Below are 27,619 nucleotides of genomic sequence, written 5' to 3'. Positions count from 1 at the left end.
TTTAGCTAAAAATATCCTGATTCTGCTAATTTGATTCAGAATGGTGGGTATTTATTTTGGAAAACATTTGCTTAAAAGTGGAAACCTTGTATTTTATAATGGCAGTAATGAGTTTATCTGAGGTGAATGTGAATCATTTTGTGTATTTAATTTGGCTGTCAACTCGGATAATAACTTGTATTTGTCATTTCTCTTTTGAGGTTTTTCACCTGTTTACTGCCCACCAAAGAATGGTAAATTAAAAGACAAGCAACTGATCCCGTGGCTGTTTATTGAGTGAAATCCAGTTAAAATCTTCATGTGGAGGGACTGTCCCTTTCAAGTGGGGAATTGCACAAGAAATAGATCACAACTTGACAATAACTTTCCACCAGACTTGGAAATTAGGCGCCAGTGTTTACATGCACTTGTGTGCCAAACGCTGCTCTTCATGCATGGACTCCACAACCGCTGGCGCGTTTGTATTGCGTTTTTCACAATACATATCATTTCAAAGCAGCTTTACAGAAAATGTGTTTGTTTTGATAACAATTTAGAGTGATCGGTTATCAGAGGTGACTGTCCAAGTTATGCATTTCAGAAATGTACAAATCATGCAGTTAGCTAACAATGTATCAATTTAAGGCAGAAACAATGAGCTCACTGAAGTAATTATTACAAGTTGTCAACATAATGATTACAATTTATAGACAATATGAGCAATGTGAGTACGGTACCTGAAAGGTTTTTCTTCAGTAGGAATTAATCAATACCGTTTCAGATTGTCAGCTCTAGTAAAGCTCTTCCCACAGTCACAACACACATGATCTCTCACTTCATCATGTGTTTTCTGGTGCCGTTTACCAGAGTGAACAACCAGATGATCTCTGAAACTCTTCTCACAGTCAATACAGTATTACAGCTTCTCTCCAGTGTGAACTCGCTCGTGTGATTTCAGGTTTCCAGAATTAGTGAAACTCTTGTCACAATATGAGCACTTGTGAGGTTTTTCTCCAGTATGAATTATTTGGTGCCGTTTCAGATATTCAGCTCTAGTAAAGCTCTTCCCACAGTCACAACACACATGATCTTTCACACCGGTGTGTGTTTTCTGGTGCAGTTTAAAACAGTCCATTCGTGAAAAACTCTTTCCACAGAAACACACATAAGGCTTCTCGTCTGAATGAACTTTCAAGTGTTCTTTTAGATTTGATGATGAAATAAAATCTTTACCACACTGACCACAGTTAAATGGTTTTTCTCCAGAGTGTCGGAGCAGATGAACACTGAGAGTTGATGCTTGAGAAAAACTCTTTCCACACTGAGTGCATGGATACGGTTTCTCTCCAGTGTGAACTCTTTGGTGCCGTTTCAGTTCACCAGATGTAGTAAAGCTCTTCCCACAGTCACAACACACATGATCTTTCACACCGGTGTGTATTTTCTGGTGCTGTTTAAAACTGTCCAGTCTTGAAAAACTCTTTCCACAGAGAGAACACACATAAGGCTTCTCACCTGAATGAACTTTCAGGTGTTGTTTTAGATCTGATGATGAATTAAATTTTTTACCACACTGATCACATTTAAATGGTTTTTCTCCAGAGTGACGGAGCAGATGATAACTGAGACTTGATGCTTGAGAAAAACTCTTTCCACACTGAGTGCATGAATACGGTTTCTCTCCAGTGTGAACTCTCATGTGCCTCTTAAGGTTTCCTTTATTCTGCAAACTCTTTCCACACTGAGAGCAGGAGTGCAGCTTTTTGGCTTTTGTTCCTTGAGATTTGAAGTCGCAGTGTTTCTTCACGTCATTTAGTTTCTGTCTTTGCTCCTTCACTTCCAGCTGGTCTAAAATACAATGTATTAAACAGTTAGAACCAGTTCAATATGAAAAAAAAAAAAAACATGGCAGAAAACAAGACATGTCTGTGTCAGTATAAAGAATCGGTAACACTTTACAAAAAGGTTTCATTCGATAACATTCATCGATAACTAATTTAGTGAACATGAACTAATAATGAACTGGATTTCTACAGCATTTATTACTCAATGTTAATTTAAACATTTTCTAATACATTATGTAGTGGCGATCGTACCACAAAAAAAGCCACTTGAGGGAATTTGAAGTCGTCTTCAACGCGTAATGGTGCAAGAAATCAGGTCTGCCATGGCATTCGATTAACACTTTATTTTATGCAGATTAAAATTACTTACAAACACTGCTACTTGCATTGCTGATGTAAACTGAGCTCGTACATATGCAAGCAACGATAAACATGATGCTAACAGCTGACCATGACAAGATTCATCACGAACATCCACGCATGCACGCATGCACGGTTGAAAAACTGTGTGGCTCCCCCAGATCGTAATTCCCTGACGCTATTCACCTGTGACTTTCCTTATGTAGTCTCCGTAACCACTGTGAAGCCCTACCTATGCCCCCTGGTGTGCAGGTGGAAGAGCGTCACCCCTATCCAATTTACCACTAACAAAAAACATATAACACTTATAAAAATTGGCTACAACACATTATTAAAATCAAAAAGTTATTTGTTAACATTTTTGAATAACATGAACAAACAATGAACAGCTTTTATTATCTTACTTGATCTTACAGCTGCCTTTGATACTGTTGATCATAATATTCTGATTAAGCGCTTAGAGCACTTATTCGGTATTAAGGGTCTAGCCCTAAAATGGATCAGTTCCTATCTTACAGGCAGGTCTTTTTCTGTGGAGATAGGCAAGTTTTCTTCATCTTCTTCCCCGATTCTTAGTGGAGTACCTCAGGGCTCCATTTTGGGTCCACTTCTTTTTAACTTATATATGCGTCCGCTTGGGGATATTATTAGAAAACACAATATTTTATTCCATTTTTATGCTGATGATTCACAGCTGTATCTGCCGCTGAAAACCGGCGAGTCTATTCAGACGCTGACCGACTGCATCCGTGACATTAAGGAATGGTTATCTATGAATTTTCTCCAACTTAATGAAGACAAAACTGAAATTATTGTCTTTGGCCCTCCAAAATCGAGAAATAACCTTATCATTGAGCTGGCTAACCATTTCCCTGCAGTTTCTTCTCAGGTCCGGAATCTTGGTGTTATACTTGATTCTGAGCTATGTCTAACTAAACAAATGAATTCGGTTGTAAAGAATGGTTTTTATCAGCTGCGGTTAATTTCCAAATTAAAATCATTTTTGTCATTCCACGATTTGGAGAAAGTAATTCATGCTTTTATTACATCACGTTTAGACTACTGTAATTCCGTGTATTTTGGTCTTCCTCAATCATCGCTGGCTCGTCTTCAAATGGTGCAAAATGCAGCTGCGAGACTGCTGACTGGGACTAAGAAATATGATTATGTAACCCCAATTTTAGCTTCACTTCATTGGCTTCCGATCCAGTTTAGAATCCAGTTTAAAATTCTGCTGTTCGTTTTTAAGGCTCTTAATGATCTAGCCCCCTCATATATTTCGGATCTACTTATACCCTTGTCATACTCTAGATCTTTAAGATCGTCTGATCAGGCTCTCTTATCGATCCCTCGCTCCCGTCTTAAATCTAAGGGAGACAGAGCATTTGCTGTTGCCGCTCCATGCCTTTGGAACAAATTGCCCCTTGACATCCGTCTCGCATCTACAATTTCAATTTTTAAATCTAAACTTAAAACATATCTGTATTCCCGGGCATTTTAATTGTTTTTCTGATGCTGTCTTTTGTCTTGTTAACTGTTTTACTGTTTTATTTGTTTTGTGCTTTTACCCTGTTCAGCACTTTGGATAGCTCTGCTATGTTTAAATGTGCTATATAAATAAAATTTACTTACTTACTTACTATTAACATTAACAAAGATGAATACATCCTGTAATAAATGTATTGCTAATGGTTAGTTCATGTTAGTTAATACTTTAACTAATGTTACCACGACACCTTATTGTAAAGTGTTACTAAAGTATCTTTGATTTTCAAAGGTCATTTGTGTCATTCACTTGTTGTAACAATAATGTATTGTTATTACATATTGTGCCATTATTGTTACAGCCGATGGAAAGCAATCCGACAGACTCTGGCAGAAATCATGTTCATTAATGATGGAGTGTATTAAAGTTTTATTATCGTTATGATGATATGAAGCAGGTCGGGCCGAGAGCCGTAGGAGCAAATGCAATAGGGTACGTTTACACGACAATGATAAGCTTAAAACTGAGAAGTTTTTCCTTTGAGTTTTCCAAGCCCTTTGAAACCCGTTTTCAAAAGTTTTCGTTTTCAGGCGCACAAAACGCTGTTGTCGTGTAAACAGAACCTAAATCGATTAGAATATCATATTAATAAAAGCTGGATGAATAAATTACTTTTGCTTAATGACATGAACTTGATTTTAGAGTCTATGATGGAGAAAACTCTCTCTGATTATGCGGTGTTAGCCTCTTAACAAAATAGTGTTGTCTTTGAGTCAAGGTAAAACATGGATTTAAACATTGATGGAAACTTTTTGGATAATGCAAGTACACAAGTCAAGACAATTATATAAAATTTGTGTTCTAGTGGTTTTTGGATATCTTAATCTACATACATATTGTGCCTTTAATACGATTAAAACTAGGTTATGATCATTTAGATGCATTTCTCTGTCATTTGTCATCCATATACGGATTATTATTTCACAGCCACCAAAGCAGTCAACAATGAAGAATCAAGAACACCAACCTATTTGTTCCTCAGTATCTTCATGTTTTATTCTGGATGGTTCAGGATCCCTCATGTCTTCAATCTCCTCTTTAATAAACTCCATCTTTAACAGTCACACAGATTTCAGCTGCTACTCCTGGAGTTTGTCCTTCTCTTGTAGGATGATGGCAATATTCCCAGTATTTATTGGTGAATTGTTGTGGGAGGGGCTTCACTGCAGGTGTGAACTGTGATCACTGTGTTTTTATCCAATCTGCAATTAAAAAGGACAGGGCCATCATGTTTAACTGCTGCTGAAAAGCCTCTTTGTCTCCAAAAGTTCCCTGTTTTCAGCTCATTCATTATGGAGATGTCTGAGATCTTCTGTAAATTGGCACATTAAATCGTTTTATTGGTGTCAACAACCAGTGTTGGGAACGTTACTTTAAAAAAGTAATTTGTTATAGTTACTCACTACTTGTTCCAAAAAGTAACTGAGTTAGTAACTGAATTACTCTATAATAAAAGTAACTCGCGTTACCAGGGAAAGTAATTATTTGCGTTACTGTTAAAAAAAAAAGTTGCTATAATCCAAAGAATTTGTATTTTTGTGAGCAGTTTTCACAAGTCAGTTGAAATGAGTAGAACAGACGGGTGTTTGTACATAACTTTCAATATTTATTGCACGCCGACAGACAGCAAGAGGTTTATCCTGCACTTCAAGTATTATCTTGGTAAGAAAAGTAAACAGTTACACCATATAAAGTGCATTTAACTCTAGCAAATTAAACCAAACTCTCTCAACATGAGACAACTGGTCAAGAAAACAACCTGGCGAACTCGCATCTGTGGTGGAGGTATCGGTGTTTTTTGCCACTAGCTTTGTAGATGCGTGTGTCAATGTGAGATGCTTCATTAAATTAGAGTTGCTTACAACGGATGTCGACAAAGTCTTCGCTCCTGGACATAATGTACACATTACATGCACGTTCTTGCCTTTGACCACAATGAATTTGAAGTAGTGCTTATATCTCCACCAACTTTTCATCGGATTGCTCCTGACTCGCCATCTCTGCTGCTCCGTCAAATCTGTTTAGCGGCTGTGTGTGTGTGGCGCCTGGCGCGTGTGTTGGCATGTGTGTAAAAACACTGGCTCTGATTGGCTACCATGAAACATGACTCTGCCTTAGCCAATCATAATCGCTTACATCATTATTAACCCACCTCCTCACTAGCTGTGAGTCAGGGGTGCGTTCGGATTACACAGTTTATTCAATCAATGCATATAACGCAAATTAGTTAGTAATTAGTTATTACCCCGTTACTGAAAAAATAACGTCGTTACCTAACGCCGTTATTACAAACACTGTCAACAACAGACTGAAACAATCTACAGCATATTCACATTTGAAATTTCACTTTGCTCTTTCACCTCCATCGGGTCTTAATAATACAACATAATACAATATTAAGTTGTTAGAATGAGTTCAAGGAGGATAAATGTGAATTTTCGGACTTCCGGTATGGCGACGAGCTGAGTGAACGCACATTAATCTGCTCCTCTATCCTGTTGGCTAATTCCTTCTTAAATATTGGTCTTGAACGGGTACAAAACCTCCATATTTATAGATAAACTAAGGGTAATGCCGTTGTCACAGAAGAAAGTCGGTCAGAGGCGGAATAAAACTCTTCAAGCTAAATTATCTGACTTTACGAGAGCTAACGTTAACGTTAGCAAGAAATCCGCGGCTAACCTCGAAGCCATGGACTCCGACGAGGCTAGCTCGACTCCTGAGGAAAAATCGTCGGACAAAAGTAATGATACGGCGGAGGGAGGGTCCGGTCATATGGCAGCTTCCATTCTGACTGCTATAAACGACATGATAACTGAGTTTTCCACCAGGTTTGATGCCATATTGTCCGCCATTGAAAGTGTCAGGAAAGATATCACTGACTGTGCAGAGCGTGTCACGGAGGCAGAAACAAGGATTTCGACAACTGAAGATAACGTCACCTCACTCCAAACAAAAGTTTGTGTCCTAGAAAATAAAAACAAGGACATGGAGGAAAAACTTCTGGACCTGGAGACGAGATCAAGGCGCTCCAACTTGAGGCTGGTCAATTTGCCTGAGGGAGCGGAGGGGGACGACGCGTGTGCCTTTTTGGAGAGCTGGCTACCGGACGCACTGGAACTGCCGTTGGGACGCACCAAACTAACAGTGGAGAGGGCTCATAGAATCGGACCAGGTGCACACAACAACCCCGAACGCTGATAATGAAGTTTTTGAACTTCAGGGATAAAGAACTGGTGACGAAAGCAGCCAAGACAAAAAGAGAGGTGCGTTACAAGAACCATACAGTGAGATTTTACCAAGACGTGGCGGCAGGTGTTCACAAGAAGCAAAAGCAGTTTGACGAGGTGAGACGGCAGCTCCGTTTAATGGGTCTCCGATACGGCATCATCCCTCCTGCCCGACTGCTGGTGACTTATAAAGAACGGCCTCACATCTTTAACAACAATGTCGAGGCGGAGGACTTCATCAAACGGATCAGGTCAGAAGGGGAACCCGACTGAATAATGAGTAAACGACTTGGAGTGTCGCAGTTTACAAAGTAGAAGGTATCAGAGGACGTGAAATTAATGGCACATGACTGAGCCGAGCTAACACAAACTACAAGGTTAAATATATATCTTTGTTTATATGTTTAAGGCTTTTTCTCAGAGTTTATAGTCACTGTTAAGTTATGTTACTCTCCTTTCTCTGTGCACTTTAAGCCTAAGCGCTTTAGGTATTTCCTTTTTATTTATTTTTCTCCTCTCTATAAACAATATTAAGAGGTAAAATGTATCTCTTATTTAATTTTAAGGTAATTATGATTATACTACCGTATTTATTTTGGATTCGGATTCTCTTAGAACAATATGCCTTCACAGAGTTAAATTTGATTTAGTTCATGGTAAAAGGTAGCCTGGCTAACGCCAGACCCAATTCTCGTTGAGACTTGGGTCTGGGAACCACATGTGCATTTTCTCGTATTTGAGGCGTGGTTTATGAATGCCCGGCGCCGTTTATTGGGTGCTAAGAATGTCTATCAAATGCGCCTGTACGTAGCTCATAGCCAATCGTTTCCATTATACCAGATGACGTATGTAGAGTGACAGAAATTAGACAAGGAAGAAGACGATGGGTAAGATATATTTGTGTAAACAATGACGTTCAGCGACTATTGCCGTTTGTGCAAGATAAACATGAGGGTCGAAGGTATATATAGATATAAACAAACTGCTTAGTTGTGTCGCATAGATGTCGTCATCGTCTTGCTGCTCCCTCCCCGTTCTGTCATTGGTTCCCTAGATGAGGCGAAAATCTGGTCCATGGTATCCAGACTGCCTTTCAGCGTGAATAAAATCGTGCTGCGCAAAGGCACTATGGGGAAACCCAGGCTAGGTAAAAGGAGGTTTATGAAAGAAATTTGTAATGTTCAATTATGGTAGCATGGAGCGTAAGATTAATGTTATTAGTTGTTTATCTTTTGCTAGCTCAGTGATACTGTCTTAAGTACCCCAGGTTAACAGTTAACAGCTATCTGGAAGTCTTAAGATTATAAGGGGAGGGTTTCAGGCTAAGTGTCCTGAATATGCGTGTTGGTTTGAGTATAGTGTTCATCAGTAGTATTATTTATTTTAGTTTTTTGTTTGTTTCATTTTTTATTTTTTACAAGCATCTTAAAGGTTTTGGGAGTACAACTATACAAACTATGCAAAATGTCTAGTGAGATAAAAATTAAAATTACATCATGGAACTGCAGGGGGTTACGAACACTTAAGAAAACTAAACAAGTCATGAACAGGATAAAATTAATGCAGTCTAACATTGTGTTTCTTCAAGAAACACACCTGATGTACAATGAGGATTTGAGAATCAGGAGGAGGTGGAGACGGAGAGGCAAGGTTTTTTCTGCATCGGTTAACTCTCAGGCTAGGGGTGTCACTATTTTGTTGCATGAGTCAATACCACTCCAGGTGAATAAGGTTATCAACGACAAATTTGGACGATACCTTATTATGAAAGGAATTATACTAAAAGAGCAAATTATCTTGGCGAACATCTATGCACCAAAAATAGATGATCCCAACTTTTTTCAAAACTTTTTTCTTATTTTATCCAATCTTCCTGGTAAATGTGTGGTGGCGGGCGATTTTAATTGTGCATTAGATCCGGCAAAGGATAGGAGCTCTGGAGCTGTAGATTCTCACAGTCGTAGCAGGGTAACTATATATCACTTTATGAAAGAATTGAATCTAACAGATATCTGGAGGGAAGAAAATCCTGACGATTTAAAGTTTTCTATTTTGAAACTAATACAACAGAAACTTCAGCAAGTACAAGATGGCCTTCAAGGCTTATATTAGAGGTCAAATAATTAGCATCACAAGCTCTAAAGCTAGATCGACTTTTAAAAAGGCAAAACATTTAGAGACAAATCAGCCGCGGCGCTACCATTGGGCCCGGGTGGGCCTGGGCCCACCCATTTTAGGTCCGGGCCCACCCATTTTGACCCAGTTCATCCAATAAGCAGCCAGAGGAAAGCTTTGAGTGAAAGCGCCAATCAGCGGCTTCTACCCCACGTGTGGACTCTTAAGCCTGCCCACAGGCTGCATCGTCACCATCAAGCGATCCAATGAAATGAATGACTTTAGCGCGAAAGCTTTTCAAGCAAGCTCAATGAGACAGACACATACAGTAGCTAATATGAAACGCAAAACAAAACAAAGCAGCTTATTTTCATTTCAATTCAGCAAAAAATGCTCAGAGGAGCTGGACCAGGAGGAGGAAACTCCGTCCTGCTCGGCCGCCCTTTCCCCAACAAGTCCTCCAGTAGCCACCCCCTCACACCAGCAAGGCAAGTAAGGTTAGGCCGCCCGCAAAGGCTGTCTGTATCAGGGATTAAAGTTCTCCGCCGCTACGACGGATTTCTGTTAATTGCAGGGTTCCCGCCTGTCCTAATTTTTTTTATTCACTTTTCATAATTTTAAGGCCGTAAATATGCTTACGTTTCTCAAATAGTGTAATAAATGTCTTAATTTCAGTTTGAATAGGTCTTAAATTAAGGAAAGATGAAGTGTAGCCTATTTACATTACTGAGGGGGATGTGATCAAAGCCTGGAGTGGAGCGAAAACACTTTCCTCTCTCCACTCTAAGCGTTCTGTAATCACTCAGCTCTGACTCCACTCCGGGTTTTCCATCCCCGTACACGGGAAAAACTGCTCCATGTTCAACTTCACCTCATTTTAAAAGTTATTCAAATATGTTTGTTTTTTATCTCATGAATTTCTGAATTTATAATAATATAATATTTATAATATTGTATGTAACGGTTTGGAAAAGTATTCTACACGTTTAATAAATAGAATAATATAGCAGTGAATGCGCCTAGGCCTAGAGAAATGCACATTTGGATTAAGAGAGTCTGTTTCTATTCGTATTGAATAGTTGTGCATTGATTTGTATCGAATTTGAATTTCAAGCTTTATAGCTAGTCTATTTAGGATATAGAATGCCTGTGAAGTAAAAAAAAAAACATTTTATGAGACATGTCCAGTTAATGTGCAAGCAGCTGTGTCAGTTTCAATGCTGCTGTTATTTCATGTCGACGATATGTTCTTCTGTCATTCTGAATTTATAAGAAAGATGATTGGTAAATAAATGGAGAGAGAGAAACAGACCCTCCAAATATATAATTCCGTTTCAGTCTTTTTGTGTAGCCTATTGAACGTTCAAAAGAGATCAATGAAGTTATGTTTACTGCCAAGACAAGAGGACAGCGACACAAGAGAGTTTTATTTCTCATGCCATTTAATCATGTTTTTGCGTGCATATACGCACTGTAAACCCCTTGGGTAGGATTAGGGGTGCGGAGTGCCTGCCTATTACACGCCATAAAGTGCGTACCATATGCACGCGAAAACTGTGTGTCATGCGCAGGCAAAAAAACCAAAAACATTTTTGGCGTATAAATGACACGAGAAATACAATTCGTGGTATAGATACGATCATACGCACTTTCATTAGAACGTGTTGCGTAGGTAGGCTACGTGGTCGCTGTCCTCAGAAAAGCGCTGAAACGGAGATGAAGGGGACTATTTGGCTTATTTTAACGGGCCCATCCAGTTTTCTGGAGGCCCACCTACAATCAAAATCCTGGCGCCGCTACTGAGACAAATATAATGGAAATGGAAAATGAATATTATCAAACAAGGTCAACAGAATCTCATCAAAAGCTATTGCTGCTTAGAGCACAATATAACGAATGATCTGCATCAAGAGCGGTGGCCAGTCTGTTGCGACTTAAGCAATCTTTCTACGATCAGGGTGAAAAACCTGGGAAAGTTCTTGCTTGGCGTCTTAAGCAGCTACAGAGCGAAAAAGTTATAATTTCACTGCTGAGCGATCAAGGAGAACCCATTGTAGATCCAACAGAGATTAATGAAACCTTCAAGACATTTTATGAGGGTCTTTATAGTTCTGAAATGATTAATGTCAATTTTGAACTTAAAGTATTTTTAAATAGTATAAATATTCCCAAGATACCAGAAATTCTTAAGGCAAATTTGGAAAAAGATATCACTGTAGAGGAAATATCTTTAGCAATTGACAGTATTAAAGCAGAGAAAACTCCCAGACCTGATGGTCTCCCAATTGAAATCTATAAAAAAAAATTAAAAAAACTTGTTAACTCCAATTTTTTAAATGTTTACAGAGTCCTTCCGAAATGGTACCTTGCCGTCATCGTTAAGAGGAGCATTAATTACTCTGCTCCCGAAGGCAGGTAAACCAACTAACAAATGTGAAAACTGGAGACCTATTAGCCTGCTAAATGCAGATTTGAAAATACTTTGTAAGATTTTAGCAAAAAGAATCAAAGACATAATAACTACAATAATTGGGAGGGACCAGAACGGGTTTATCCGTGGCAGACAAGGCTTCCGTAATGTCAGAAGGATCTTAAATATTCTTTATCATCAGAAGGAGGCCCCAGATACTGCTTTACTGTCACTCGATGCTGACAAAGCATTTAACAGAGTGGAATGGTCTTATTTGTTTGAGATTTTGTCTCGCTTTGGTTTGGGGGAGACGTTTTGTAATTGGATAAGATTACTTTATAAGGAACCATATGCACAAATTTGAACTAACAGTAATATCTCAAAAATTATAAAAATAAAGAGAGGCTGTAGACAAGGGGACCCTTTGTCTCCATTGCTGTTCATTATGGCAATTGAACCCCTTGCAATTGCAGTGAGGTCACATGATAGCATTTCTGGAATAACTATAGGACGGACAGAGCATCGTTTAGCTTTATATGCAGACGACATAATTGTTTTTCTCAAAAATACCAACAAATCCATCCCGGCTTTGCTAGATTTGATTAGGAAGTTCGGCAAGATCTCAGGTTATAAGATTAAGTCTAAAACATCCATTATGTTATTAAACCAAGTAGACAGGGAAAATCCAACTAATGTAGTATCACAATTTAAGGTCGTCAATTGCTTCTCTTATTTAGGCATTCAAATTGTCCCATTGCTTAACAATATCATAGAAAGTAATTATAGACCAGTTATGCAAGGGATCTCAACTTCTTTAGATAGATGGGCTGCTTTACCAATGTCGTTAATGGGGAAAATAAATACTCTCAAAATGAATGTACTTTCTAAACTGTTGTATTTGTTTCAAAATTTGCCTTTGCCTCCACCAAGCAATTTATTTTCTCAGCTGAAGACACTTTTCATTAAGTTTCTATGGAACAATAGACGCTCCAGACAGCGCCTTTCATTGTTGTACTTGACTTATGATAGAGGTGGGCTTAAATGCCCAAATCCACTAGGGCTGTAATCAACCAAAGAAAATCTTGGTCGACTGAAGTCCTGAAATTTTCGACTAAAAATCGACTAAAAATGACGTTAGGGAAAAAAAAAGTTAAATTAATTAGCTGCGCACTGTGCGCAGTACTTGGTAGCCTTGTTGTCCGCCTAAATGCCATCCATCCATCCATCTTCTTCCGCTTATCCGGGGCCGGGTCGCGGGGGCAGCAGTCTAAGCAGAGATGCCCAGACTTCCCTTTCCCTAGCCACTTCCTCTAGCTCTTCCGGGGGGAGACCGAGGCGTTCCCAGGTCAGCCGAGAGACATAGTCTCTCCAGCGTGTCCTAGGTCTTCCCCGGGGTCTCCTCCCGGTGGGACGTGCCTGGAACACCTTCCCGGGAAGGCGTCCAGGAGGCATCCGGAACAGATGCCCGAGCCACCTCAGCTGACCCCTCTCGATGTGGAGGAGCAGTGGCTCTACTCTGAGCTCCTCCCGAGTGACCGAGCTCCTCATCTCTAAGGGATCGCCCAGCCACCCTGCGGAGAAAGCTCATTTCGGCCGCCTGTATCCGGGATCTTGTCCTTTCGGTCATGACCCAAAGCTCATGACCATAGGTGAGAGTAGGAACGTAGATTGACCGGTAAATCGAGAGCTTCGCCTTGCGGCTCAGCTCTTTCTTCACCACGACAGACCGGTACATCGACCGCATTACTGCGGAAGCTGCACCGATCCGTCTGTCCATCTCCCGTTCCATCCTTCCCTCACTCGTTAACAAGACCCCAAGATACTTGAACTCCTCCCCTTGAGGCAGGAACTCTCCACCAACCTGAAGTAGGCAAGCCACCTTTTTCCGACTGAGGACCATGGCCTCGGATTTGGAGGTGCTGAATCTCATCCCAGCCGCTTCACACTCGGCTGCAAACCGTCCCAGTGCATGCTGAAGGTCCTGGTCTGATGGGGCCAACACGACAACATCATCTGCAAAGAGCAGAGAAGAAATCGTGTTGTTCCCAAACCAGACACCCTCCGGCACCTGGCCGCGCCTAGAAATTCTGTCCATAAAAATTGTGAACATAACCGGCGACAAAGGGCAGCCCTGCCGGAGTCCAACATGCACCGGGAAGAAGTCTGACTTACTGCCGGCAATGCGAACCAAACTCCTGCTTCGATCGTACAGGGACCGGACAGCCCTTAGCAAAGGACCCCGGACCCCATACTCCCGGAGCACCCTCCACAGGCCGCCACGAGGGACACAGTCGAATGCCTTCTCCAAATCCACAAAGCACATGTGGATTGGTTGGGCAAACTCCCATGAACCCTCCAGCACCCTGTAGAGGGTATAGAGCTGGTCCAGTGTTCCACGACCCGGACGAAAACCGCACTGTTCCTCCTGAATCCGAGGTTCTACTATCGGCCGTATTCTCCTCTCCAGTACCCTGGCATAGACTTTCCCGGGGAGGCTGAGAAGTGTGATCCCCCTGTAGTTGGAACACACCCTCCGGTCCCCCTTCTTAAAAAGAGGGACCACCACCCCGGTCTGCCATCCCAGAGGCACTGTCCCCGACTGCCACGCGATGCTGCAGAGGCATGTCAGCCAAGACAGCCCCGCAACATCCAGAGACTTGAGGTACTCAGGGCGGATCTCATCCACCCCCGGTGCCTTGCCACCGAGGAGTTTTTTGACTACCCCGGTGACTTCAGCTTGGGTGATGGACGAGTCCACCTCTGAGACCTCAGCCTCTGCTTCCTCCATGGAAGACGTGACGGCGGGATTGAGGAGATCCTCGAAGTATTCCTTCCACCGTCCGACAACATCCCCAGTTGAGGTCAACAGCTGCCCACCTCCACTGTAAACAGCGTTGGTAGGGCACTGCTTCCCTCTCCTGAGTCGCCGGACGGTTTGCCAGAATCTCTTCGAGGCCAGCCGATAGTCCTTTTCCATGGCCTCACCGAACTCCTCCCAGGCCCGAGTTTTTGCCTCCACAACCACCCGGGCTGCAGTTCGCTTGGCCTGCCGGTACCCGTCAGCTGCCTCAGGAGTCCCACAAGCCAACCAGGCCCGATAGGACTCCTTCTTCAGCTTGACGGCATCCTTTACTTCCGGTGTCCACCACCGGGTTCCGCCTAAATGAATTATAAATAAACATTAACAAAATAGTAGGCTATTTGTAGTATATTAAATCGTTTTTGAACTAATTATTTTGCATTGAAATGAGTCTGACACTCGAGTCTGTCGGCTCTGACAGCGTTGCATCACGTGCACCTGCACTATATCATAGCCTATGATTTCCGAAAATAGTACTGTTGTCAACTAGTGATATCATCACAAGAACTTTTGAGGAATATGCAACATAATTTAGACAATTGTTTTTATCATATGTAGCCTATTATAATGACAGCCCAGGCACTATCATTTCAGCCGTGCAGCTCGCACAGAGCAAGGCTGAACATAGAGCGCAGCTTCGCGGCTGAGACACGAATAGACTATTAACTTAAAGCTTTATTCTTAAACACAATAGGCAATTTTAATAAAAATAAAAAATATTTATTAAACAAACCAGATCAAGAGCAAAAACGAAATAAAGTGCATAACTGAAAAATAAAGCATAGGCTCAAAACGAATACAAACAGTGGGCATTGCGCATTAGGCTCCAATCCTTTTTTCCCGGGTTAAAATTTGGGCTGATTGGGCTAAATTTTAGAGATAAAATTACATTTAGAACCCAAAATGTTTCTATTGGGTATCTATCCAGCTAACTGTAACATAAGACAGAAGCATAGAATATTTTTAGATATAGGTTTGTTGCTGGCCAAAAGAGTTATTGCTACTGCCTGGATAGAGGTGGCTAGACCAAGGATAGCTAGATGGCTTTCAGAATTAATAGCAAATCTGCCCTTAGAAAAGATCACGTATGCAATCAGAGGAAAGCTACCAATTTTTGATAGCATCTGGGGCCCCTTTAGTAACTTTCTTGCTAATAAAGACTTGTCTCGTTTGGTGGAGATGTCTGGGGACGATCCATAAGTAACCTGCAGTTCACTTGGAAAATGTTTACTAGTTCATGTGTAGTGCACACTGGTGAGAACTGTGCATGGTAGGTTTTGTACTTATTCTCTCCATTAAATAATACTTTTTTAATATATTTCTTTTTTTATTTAGTTTATTTATTTATATTTTTGTGTTGTATTTGTTTTACTATTTTATTGTATATTTATGTTTCCTTTGTTTTTTTTTTGTTTTTATTTTAGATCCTTGTTTTATTTAAGATCCTTATTTATTTGTATTAGTTATTTGTGTTATGATGTCATGTTTTGGATAGTCTGATGGACAAAGTTCTGTGGGTTGTGGGGCAAGAGTTTTTTGAGTTTATGTAATGTTATTATGTTTGAAAATAAAGATATTGTTGGAAAAAAATGTGAATTTTCAAGTGAACCCTGATTTAATCATAGAAAACAAGTGAGATCTGTTTATCAAATATCATATTTTTGATACGGGTTAGTTTTGACAAATAGTCCAAATGTGAATGACAACTGCTGTACAAGATTATGATCTGTGCCTAGATTATTTGCTTATTTTTCTACAGCTCTTATGATTGGTACTGAACAATATATATAAACTAAGAAAAAAGCCAATGATTATAATGCATTTAAACTACCGGTAATTGAAACAAATAATAAAATCAGTCATTTTTTTACATTGAATATTATTTTTTGTATAGAACTCAGATAAAAGGCTAGATGTTTTGTCATTGATTATACAAATCAAATTACTCACCAATCCGTGAATCATTCGTTCAGTAGTTTTTTTTATTTAATATTGAAAATAGAAAAATGAGAAAACAGATCCTTTTTAGTTTTTTAATTTTTTCCCAAAAAACGAAAAACAAGTATTCAGTTTGAGCCCTGTCTATGCTCTTCCCCGGTACGGGTTGTGTCGAGCCATTCGTTAGTCTGGTTGTTTGATGAGAAAAAGATTAAATGTAGTTGCAATAAACGAGATAAGAGTCCGCACCTCAGCTGCAGCAGCGGAGGACTCTTATTCTGCCGGACCTGAGGAGGAACTGATGACGACAAATCAGAGGAAAGGGGCGTTTCATTCCCGCCCACGTGTAGAAATCCAATTTTCAAGCTGTCTATTAACTTTTCTACCTCAGAACGAAAAACGCAAAATCAAGCTGAATTCTTGTTTTAAGTTATTTTGGAAAAAATTTAAAAACTAATTTTTTCTATTTTCAATATTAAATAAAAAAAACTACTGAACGAATGATACACGGATTAATGTTGTCAAAAAATGTCAGTCTTGTAAATATATAGCAGATTTCACCTTAATGAACCACATCTGCAGTTTATTGACAGAGGACAGACAATAAACACACTTCAGATTCACTCTTTCAGCTGAAGGATGTATAAGAAAAGACATTACCGTCCTCCCTGTTCTGCAATTCATCTAATACACAGGCCAGGTCACATATATGGCATATGGCTTAAAACACATGTTTACATCAAAATGAAAGCTACCGGTACACACATTCACAGACTCAATCTACCAAAATTATGGAAAAAGCACTTATTGTTCTTTTTGCCCGAAGTTAACATGCCTGTAACTCCAAAAGTTGTTTCTTAACAAAGATGTCTTTTGGTGTCTTCATTTTAAAGGCCCAATTTGATTTAATCCCAGAGGTATGGAAATCTTAATCCGGCTCCATGCATAAATTGTACACATTTTTAGTGATTTTACTTAAGAGAAATCAATGACAAAATTCTGAGATTTATAGAAACACTTTTAGAACCATGCTATTGAGATTTAATTTAGAAGACACTAAAATGCTAACATCTTCAAAATACAATTTATGAGAATAACAGTATATTTTACTCCAAACTCGCGTTATAGCGTCGGTCGAGTGGTTGAAACTTCCTTCTGTGTAATGTTGCTTCTTATCACAGAATGAGCTAGAAATCATATTATTTTATAGTATTCTATACAGTGATAAAGGCTATGTCGCTTAACATTGCCTTAAAAAATACATTATCTTACCAAAATAGCCAAGATGGCTTGAAGTAGATAAACCATAATACTGTCACAATGGTTTTAAAAAACATTTGGGATAATGTACACAAATCAACTAAATATATAACATTGTTCTTGTGGTTATTGAATATTTTGATCCAAAAATCTTACATAGTGTGCCTTTAAGCTTAAGCGATATGGATATCTGAATGAACACACTTTTGGAGGTACGGCTTCTCTCCAGTATAAAGCCGCTCATGTGATTTCAGTGCAGAGAAACCTTTGTCACAATATGAGCACTTTTTTTTTATGAATGTTTTGGTGCTGTTTCAGTTGTTCAGCTGCAGTAAAGCTCCTCCCACATTCAAAACATACATGATTTTTCATGTCGTTATGTTTACAGGTGACATTTTAGATTTGATAATAAAAAAAAACTTTTTACCACACTGATCAGAGTTGAATGGCTTTTCTCCAGAGTGCAGATTATTGAGATCTGTGTGTGAAACTCTTTATACACGGAGAGAATGTGTGCAGCTTTAAAGTTCAGATGATCCCAGATCTATTTCAAGATTACTGAGATTATATTTAAATACTTTAATACTTTACACCTCTTAAATTAAATGACCATGTGTTTGATTTAAAAAATGTAGAACATTTTGATATGGTTAGCCTATATTAGTAGGAAGGTTGTTCATTTTTATGGGACTCCAGATTTTATAATGATGAAACAAGTCACATGTTAAATTCTTCAATTAATATATGAGTTAAACGGAAATCTAACAAAGATAACAGAAATCATTCACAGTACAGACTGAAAAGAGGCTGATCAAACTGTGAATGACTAATTAATTCTCTGTACGTTACAACACAAACATTCATTCTTACATTATAAATATAACATCTCTGACCTGCAGACTGGAAATATACGACATCCGGAGAAAATATCCCACGTTTGTCCTTCATTCACGATCGTTAACAGCGTCACTTTCAGCTTCAACTGGTGAAAGTTTCAACAATAATATATTAACATAACAATAACATACACTTACAGGGAATCCCAATGTATTCGACTACTACTAGGAAATAACATCAAAAGAAAAAACAACAAAAATGAAAAAAGAGAGAAGAAATAAAACAAATAATAGAGGGCTCTCGCGCATCCTCTTCTGCGCATGCTCAGTGCGCCCGGTGTCATGTTTCTTAAAGGGGCCGCATTCAGTAAATCTCCACACCGTTTTGAAGCAAATACACTAATCACACTAATTAAATCATAATTAATAATGCACAATAATTATATAATATAATATATGGATTTAACATTATATTTAACTTCTCTTGATTACAGTTACAGTATTGTTTTTCTGCTGTAGGCTACATGTCAAAAGTCACGTGAGACAATGCCGCTATTCTCATCGGCCTGAATGAAAACGATGGAAAAACTAATTAAAATGTGTAAAATTAAAAAGTAAATAACTCAACCACAGGTTTTAGAGAGCAATACGCTTGGGGAAATTAAAGGTACACCTTGTCTGTGACCAGTGTGTACAAGCTTGATGACTGCTGAAAATAAGTTGATATATAATATAATATAATATAATATAATATAATATAATATAATATAATATATAATGACTATTAAAAAAGAAAAGCAGAACATTATTTCACAAATAATATTGTTTATATTTTTTTACTGTCCTGTGGCTTTAGTTATTATTTTGGAATAAATGTAAAAATGCAAACACTAACTTGATTACAAGTGTTGTGCGTATGAATTGTGCAAATCTGATACCCGGTATCCTAAAAGTTTGGACGGTGGGGTGGATTTTTTTTCCTTCTGGAAACATAAAAGCCGAGGGCAGAAATGCCGGGCGAGGATCAAGCAGTGTGGACGACCCCATATAGGCTTTAGCTTCAATTTTGATGAAATTATTCTCTAATCGGTTGCATATTATGTCGTGGATATATCCCTCGAATGTCTGACACCGGTGCATACACACTGCAATAAAAGACGCGCCAGGCGTGAAAGCTTGCCAGGCGTAGCAACAGTAACTAATCAATCAATCAATCAATCAATCAATCAATCAATCAACGTTTATTTATATAGCACTTTACAGCAACCTACAGGTATCCAAAGTGCTTTACATCAAAGGATAAAAACAACACAATGACAACAAAAACTCAGACAACAAAATGTCACACCACTACTGGGTATTGAATGCCATTCTAAACAGGTATGTTTTAAGTTTAGACCTAAAGGTAGTCTCCTCTGTAATTATACGCATGTCCGGCGGTAATTTGTTCCAGAGTCTTGGTGCAACAACTCCGAACGCCTGACCACCCCACCGATTATATCGTGACCTTGGCACTTTTAAAACCAATTGATTAGAGGACCGCAACACTCTGCCATGGTCACGCACGGCTAAGATCTCAGCTAAATACTCAGGTGCCAGGCCATTTAAGGCTTTAAAAACAAACAGTAAAATCTTGAACTCTATTCTAAAACGCACAGGAAGCCATTGAAGAGTAAAAAGGACTGGCGTAATATGTGCCCGCCTAGATGTGTTAGTTAAAAACCTAGCTGCCGCATTTTGCACCAGTTGAAGACGAGCTATGGAGGTTTGCTTCAAACCAACATAGAGAGCATTACAATAGTCCAGCCTCTAACTAATAAAAGCATGAATGGCCTTTTCTAGATCATGCCTGTTAAGAAAAGGCTTAACTTTAGCCAGAAGACGAAGCTGGAAAAAGCTCATTCTTACAACATTTGTGATTTGTTTGTCAAAATATAAGTTACAGTCGAAAGTAACCCCCAAGTTTTTAACAGCTGGCTTCAGGAATGATGCCATGGTTCCTAAACTAACCGATGGACCATTTGGGGAGTTACTAAAAATTATGCACTCCGTTTTAGCTACGTTTAAGCTAAGAAAGTTTTGTGACAGCCACAGCTTAATATCCTTAATACAGTCCAGAAGGGAGTCTAACACGTTTTATCTTCCGATTTCAAAGGGAAATAAATTTGCAGATCGTCTGCATAACAGTGAAAGGACAGGTTGTGCTTTTCAATAATTGCCCCTAATGGAAGCATATATAAGGGAAACAGGATTGGTCCCAGAATTGAACCCTGGGGTACCCCACACTAAGGAGGGGTTCACACAGGGGTTCGGGGCTTAGCGAAGGGTCAATTAAATACATCAATAAAGACAAAAGTTCCTTTTCTCGTAATTCCATGTACAATCAGAAGACAATATAGTACACTTAGTCAAGTTGAAAATTGCATTAATATATCTACTTCAAGAAAGACCGATTTAGCACACAATAAATCCTGACAGAAAATAAACTACAACAATGACTTTATTTACACTGTAAGAGTTGACTGGTTTGCACAAAAAATTGTCTCAATTCAATTCACATTTATTTGTATTGCGTTTATCACAATACATATCATTTCGAAGCAGCTTTACAGAAAATGCATTTGTTTATATTACAATTTATAGTGATCTCTGTTATCAGAGGTGACTGTCCAAGTTATGCATTTCAGAAATGTACATACACAAATCATGTAGTTAGCTAACAATGTATCAATTTAAGGCAGAAACAATGAGCTCACTGAAGTAATTATTACAAGTTGTCAACATAATGATTACAATTTATAGACAATATGAGCAATGTGAGTACGGTACCTGAAAGGTTTTTCTTCAGTATGAATTATTCGGTACAGTTTCAGATTGTCAGCTCTAGTAAAGCTCTTCCCACAGTCACAACACACACGATCTCTCACTCCATCATGTGTTTTCTGGTGCCGTTTACCAGAGTGAACAACCAGATGATCTCTGAAACTCTCTCACACTGAGTACAGTATTACGGCTTCTCTCCAGTGTGAACTCGCTCGTGTGATTTCAGGTTTCCAGAATTAGTGAAACTCTTGTCACAATATGAGCACTTGTGAGGTTTTTCTCCAGTATGAATTATTTGGTGCCGTTTCAGATTGTCAGCTCTAGTAAAGCTCTTCCTACAGTCACAACACACATGATCTCTCACTTCATCATGTGTTTTCTGGTGCAGTTTAAAACTGTTCAGGCGTGAATAACTCTTTCCACAGAGAGAACACACATAAGGCTTCTCGTCTGAATGAACTTTCATGTGTTCTTTTAGACTTGATGACAAAATAAAATCTTTCCCACACTGATCACAGTTATATGGTTTTTCTCCAGAGTGACGGAGCAGATGAACACTGAGATGTGATGCTTGATTGAAACTCTTTCCACACTGAGTGCATGAATACGGTTTCTCTCCAGTGTGAATTCTTTGGTGCCGTATCAGTTCACAGGATCCATTAAAGCTCTTCCCACAGTCACAACACACATGATCTCTCACACCGGTGTGTATTTTCTGGTGCTGTTTAAAATTGTCCAGTCTTGAAAAACTCTTTCCACAGAGAGAACACACATAAGGCTTCTCGTCTGTATGAACTTTCAGGTGTTGTTTTAGATATGATGATGAATTAAAAAATTTATCACACTGATCACATTTAAATGGTTTTTCTCCAGAGTGTCGGAGCAGATGTTTCCTGAGACTTGATGCTTCAGTAAAACTCTTTCCACACTGAGTGCATGGATACGGTTTCTCTCCAGTGTGAATTCTCATGTGCCTCTTAAGGTCTCCTTTATTCTGGAAACTCTTTCCACACTGAGTGCAGGAGTGCAGCTTTTTGGCTTTTGTTCCTTGAGATTTGAAGTCACAGTGTTTCTTCACGTCATTTAGTTTCTGTCTTTGCTCCGTCACTTCCAGCTGGTCTAAAATAAAATGTATTAAACAGTTAGAATCAGTTCACTATGAAAAAAAAAAAAAAAAAAAACATGGCAGAAAACAAGACATGTCTGTGTCAGTATAAAGAATCGGTAACACTTTACAAAAAGGTTTAATTCGATAACATTCATCGATAACTAATTTAGTGAACATGAACTAATAATGAACTGGATTTCTACAGCATTTATTACTCTTAATGTTAATTTAAACATTTTCTAATACATTATTAAAATAAAAAGTTATTTGTTAACATTTTTGAATAACATGAACAAACAATGAACAGCCTTTATTAAAGGAGAACTCCAGCGCAAAATGAACCTTTGGTCTAATTACACATTGTTACCTAGTCAACCGTTATCTGAGATTTGTTTTCATGATTGTCGAATGTAAATAGTTTTATCTCTAAAAACAGTTTAGCCTATAACGCTAGTATAACGCTAGTATATGGGGCATTGAGTAATGACAAATAGAAATCGCTTGTTAATACCACTAACAAGGCTCAAAATAGCCCCACACTAACACGGTAGCATAATGAGGGTCCCTACCTTCAAACCGAAGCATTGAGAACTGTGTAAGTGTACAGACAGTTTAATAAGAAGATATTTTATACATACAGTCAACTTCACGAATATAAGCAGAATCCATCTTTGAAAAACAGACTCTATCAATCGATCTACGAACCACCGATCCAAATGCGCTGAACTGTGTAGAATCTCATATGGTCCAGCGCATTTGGATCGGTGGTTCGTAGATCGATTGATAGAGTCTGTTTTTCAAAGATGGATTCTGCTTATATTCGTGAAGTTGACTGTATGTATAAAATATCTTCTTATTAAACTGTCTGGACACTTACACAGTTCTCAATGCTTCGGTTTGCATGTAGGGACCCTCATTATGCTACCGTGTTAGTGTGGGGCTATTTTGAGTCTTGTTAGTGGTATTAACAAGCGATTTTTATTTGTCATTACTCTACGCCCCATATACTAGCGTTATACTAGCGTTATAGGCTAAACTGTTTTTAGAGATAAAACTATTTACATTCGATAATCATGAAAACAAATCTCAGATAACGGTTGACTAGGTAACAATGTGTAATTAGACCAAAGGTTCATTTTGCACCGGAGTTCTCCTTTAACTCTGAGACCCAAAACCTCGAGGTGTTCGAGTAATAGGGTCTTGTGCTGTACGAGCTCTGATCGCGATTGGGCTAGAATCAGCCAATCGTCCAAATAATTCAGAATTCGCACGCCCTGGAGTCTCAGGGGTGCCAGCGCCGCGCCCATGCACACTGTAAATGTACGAGGTGCTAGAGACAGGCCGAACGGGAGGACTGTGTACGGATATGCCTGGCCCTCGAAGGCGAATCTCAAGAATCGCCTGTGACGTGACGCAATCTGTATGTGGAAATACGCGTCTTTCAGATCTATTGACATAAACCAGTCCCCTCTGCGAACCTGCAAGAGGATTTTTCTGGTCGTGAGCATTCTGAACTTGCGCTTCACAAGCACTTTGTTCAGCTGCCTCAGATCTAAAATGGGTCTGAGACCCCCGTCTTTCTTTGGCACCAGGAAATATCTGCTGTACAGACCCCCCTCGCTCTGAGCTTGAGATAAAGGCTCTATGGCCCCTTTGCTCAATAGCTTCGCTATTTCGGCTCGAGGTAGATGTGCTACTTTTTTTTTTGTCGCGAGAACTGTAGCGAATAGCCTCTTTTTATAATGTTCAGCACCCACTCTGAAACCCCGGGAAGTCTTTCCCACGCATTCACATGAGTAACTAGGGGTAGAAGGGAATCTGGGCTCTGGTCGCGAAATGGCGGCAACACGAGAGCAACTATGTGCTGTAACATGGACGCCGTGCTTGCAGCGTTTGAGGCGGGGGCGCGCTTAATCGAGCGTGCATCCCGCGCGCGCTCAGCTCTCTCAGCTATCCCCGTAGGGCTCGGCATGTCTGGGAATAAATGTGGGAGCGTGAAAGCGGGTACATTTATAGCACTGGGAGTACTGTCTATCAGAACTGACTGACCGTGCATCGGTTTCGTTTTTACAGAAACCGTGGGACATGCAGCGTGTAGTGATTGTGGGCACTGAATAGTGGGCACGCTCACTACGTATGATGCACAATCGACATGAGTCGATTTTATGTGTGCAGACCCTGTATTGTGCAGGGCTGTGCTTGTGTGTACGAATGGGCAATGGGTTGTGGGCATTACAGTTACACACATTACACCATCGGCCGTGGCCGGGACACCAGAAATTACACTCTTTTTCAGATTCATCTGGGTCACCGTGAAAACGGCGTTTGTGTGCAGGCAAACGGGCCGTGACGCTGGTTTGTTGGCTGCTGTATAGACTGGCACAGTCGCGTGTGTTGGGACTGTACGAGCGAGAATCTTTGGTGGAGGTCCGGCAGCAGCGGGACTTGAACACCGTCTTTTTCCTAATCTTTGACGGACGATCCGAAGAGGCCAGCGGTCGAGACGGGGGCGTCGAGGAACGCAGTGCGCTTTGACTCCGCCATCTCAGTGAGCGTCAGCCACAGATGTCTCTCTGCCACTGTAGCGGAGGCCATAATCCGCCCAATGGCATGTGCAGGGGATTTCGTGGCGTGAAGAGCGAGGTCTGTGGCGCTCCGCAAATCCGACACGCAGATCGCTTCCGGGCCTTCCTCGTCAAGCTTACGGAGAAGGTTGGCCTGGTGGATCTGTAACACCGCCATTGTGTGCAACGCCGATGCAGCTTGTCCGGCAGCGGAGTAAACGCGGCCGTTCAGAGCTGATGACGTGCGGCAAGCTTTGGACGGAAGCGCTACCTTAGCCTGCCGTCCAGCAGAGGGTGGGCAAAGGTGAGTCGCTACGGCCTCCTCCACCGTAGGGAGGGAGTGGTATCCTCTGTCTCGAGCACCGTCCACAACGGAGAATGCTGCTGAGGCAGAAGTGCACCTTCTGGCTGGAAAAGGCGCTTTCCAGGACTTCGCTATTTCTTTGTGAAGCTCAGGAAGAAAAGGAGCGAGTCTAGAGGGCGGTGAAGCGTGGTCTCCGGGCAGAAAGCAGCCATCCAGTCGGTTAAGTGCAGGCTCTTCGGGCGTAGACCACTCGAGGCCGAGGTTCGCGACGGCCTGCGTGAGCAGACGCATCAGCTCTGCCTCGATGCAGGCTTTTCCTCCTCAACGCTCGCGAGCAGCGGGGGCGGGTAGATCCACGGAGCTCGCCCATCCCTCACTACCCAAAACGAGAAGTGAACAGCAGTCGTCCTCCACAGACGCGGCTTCACCTTCATCGTCCATGACGGACGCGGCGGCAGACAGCGGCCGTTGTCCGTCGGTGAGTGAGTCCAGCGAAGTCGGCGGAGAAGCTTGCGGCGGCAGCGACATCTCGCCGCCTTCAGGGAACGGCAGCTGAAGGCGGCGAGATGTCGACCAGCGGCTTCAGAGAGAAGGCGCGTCCTGCAGTGATGCTTCTCGACGGCTGTGGCGGCTTCCTATCAGGATCCAACAATGCGGGAGCTTCGCTGAATTTAAGAAAATCAGGGGTATGCAGCCGTGCTCGCTTACTTTATAATCAACACTGGTTAAAATTGTGGATTTCTCTGGATTTAAACATTGATGGAAACTTTTTGGATAATGCAAGTACACAAGTCAAGAAAATTATATAAAATTTGTGTTCTAGTGGTTTTTGGATATCTTAATCTACATGCATATTGTGCCTTTAATACGATTAAAACTAGGTTATGATCATTTAGACGCATTTCTCTGTCATTTAAAAAGAAAAAAAATTGTCACAATTCAATTCACATTTATTTGTATAGCGTTTTTCACAATACATATCATTTCAAAGCAGCTTTACAGAAAATGCATTTGTTTATATTACAATTTAGAGTGATCTGTTATCAGAGGTGACTGTCCAAGTTATGCATTTCAGAAATGTACATACACAAATCATGCAGTTAGCAAACAATGTTTCAATTTAAGGCAGAAACAATGAGCTCACTGAAGTAATTATTACAAGTTGTCAACATAATGATTACAATTTATAGACAATATGAGCAATGTGAGTACGGTACCTGAAAGGTTTTTCTTCAGTAGGAATTAATCAATACCGTTTCAGATTGTCAGCTCTAGTAAAGCTCTTCCCACAGTCACAACACACATGATCTCTCACTTCATCGTGTGTTTTCTGGTGCCGTTTACCAGAGTGAACAACCAGATCTGAAACTCTTCTCACACTGAGTACAGTATTACGGCTTCTCTCCAGTGTGAACTCGCTCGTGTGATTTCAGGTGTCCAGAATTAGTGAAACTCTTGTCACAATATGAGCACTTGTAAGGTTTTTCTCCAGTATGAACTCTTTGGTGCTGTTTCAGATTGTCAGCTCTAATAAAGCTCTTCCCACAGTCACAACACACATGATCTCTCACTTCATCATGTGTTTTCTGGTGTAGTTTAAAACTGTTCAGGCGTGAAAAACTCTTTCCACAGAAACACACATAAGGCTTCTCGTCTGAATGAACTTTCATGTGTTCTTTTAAATCTGATGACAAGATAAAATATCTCCCACACTGATCACAGTTAAATGGCTTTTCTCCAGAGTGACGGAGCAGATGAACACTGAGAGTTGATGCTTGATTGAAACTCTTTCCACACTGAGTGCATGAATACGGTTTCTCTCCAGTGTGAATTCTTTGGTGCCGTTTCAGTTCACCAGCTCTAGTAAAGCTCTTCCCACAGTCACAACACACATGATCTCTCACACCGGTGTGTATTTTCTGGTGCTGTTTAAAATACTCCAGTCGTGAAAAACTCTTTCCACAGAGAGAACACACATGAGGCTTCTCGTCTGTATGAACTTTCAGGTGTTGTTTAAGATTTGATGATGAATTAAAACCTTTCCCACACTTATCACAGTTAAATGGTTTTTCTCCAGAGTGACGGAGCAGATGAACACTGAGACTTGATGTTCGAGAAAAACTCTTTCCACACTGAGTGCATGGATACGGTTTCTCTCCAGTGTGAATTCTCATGTGTATCTTAAGGTTTTGTTCATTTTGCAAACTCTTTCCACACTGAGAGCAGGAGTGCAGCTTTTTGGCTTTTGTTCCTTGAGATTTGAAGTCACAGTGTTTCTTCACGTCATTTAGTTTCTGTCTTTGCTCTGTCACTTCCAGCTGGTCTAAAATAAAATGTATTAAACAGTTAGAATCAGTTCACTATGAAAAAAAGAAAAAAAAACATGGCAGAAAAAAAGACACATGTCTGTGTCAGTATAAAGAATCGGTAACACTTTACAAA

The 27,619-nt window shown here is 40.3% G+C and overlaps 2 protein-coding genes across 2 annotated transcripts in view; both read right to left on the bottom strand.

Moving 5' to 3' along the window:
• LOC306997068 (uncharacterized protein) overlaps window positions 1-27,619 on the bottom strand; it is a 45,162-nt gene that overhangs the window by 16,116 nt on the left and 1,427 nt on the right. The gene's annotated exons all lie outside the window — the stretch shown is intronic.
• On the bottom strand, window positions 256-18,738 carry LOC306997067 (uncharacterized protein). The gene is made up of 3 exons (XM_079610128.1): window positions 18,436-18,738; window positions 4,697-4,931; window positions 256-1,827 (listed from the first exon to the last, which is right to left on the bottom strand). Exons 2-3 carry the CDS (start codon window positions 4,779-4,781, stop codon window positions 896-898), a joined length of 1,017 nt encoding a protein of 338 aa, XP_079466254.1. The 5' UTR covers window positions 4,782-4,931; window positions 18,436-18,738; the 3' UTR covers window positions 256-895.

This window comes from Phoxinus phoxinus (genome assembly GCF_949152265.1).
Source record: "Phoxinus phoxinus genome assembly, chromosome: 4".
Lineage (NCBI taxonomy): Eukaryota > Metazoa > Chordata > Actinopteri > Cypriniformes > Leuciscidae > Phoxinus > Phoxinus phoxinus.
Note: the sequence above shows the minus strand (reverse complement) of the source record. Positions and strands in the feature narration are given on the sequence as shown.

Coding starts and splice junctions, on each gene's coding strand:
- LOC306997067 (XM_079610128.1), bottom strand. CDS start 4,781: ATGGAGTTTATTAAAGAGGAGATTGAAGACATGAGGGATCCTGAACCA. Junction 1,828..4,696: donor AGATACTGAGGAACAAATAG/GTTGGTGTTCTT, acceptor ATTGTATTTTAG/ACCAGCTGGAAGTGAAGGAG.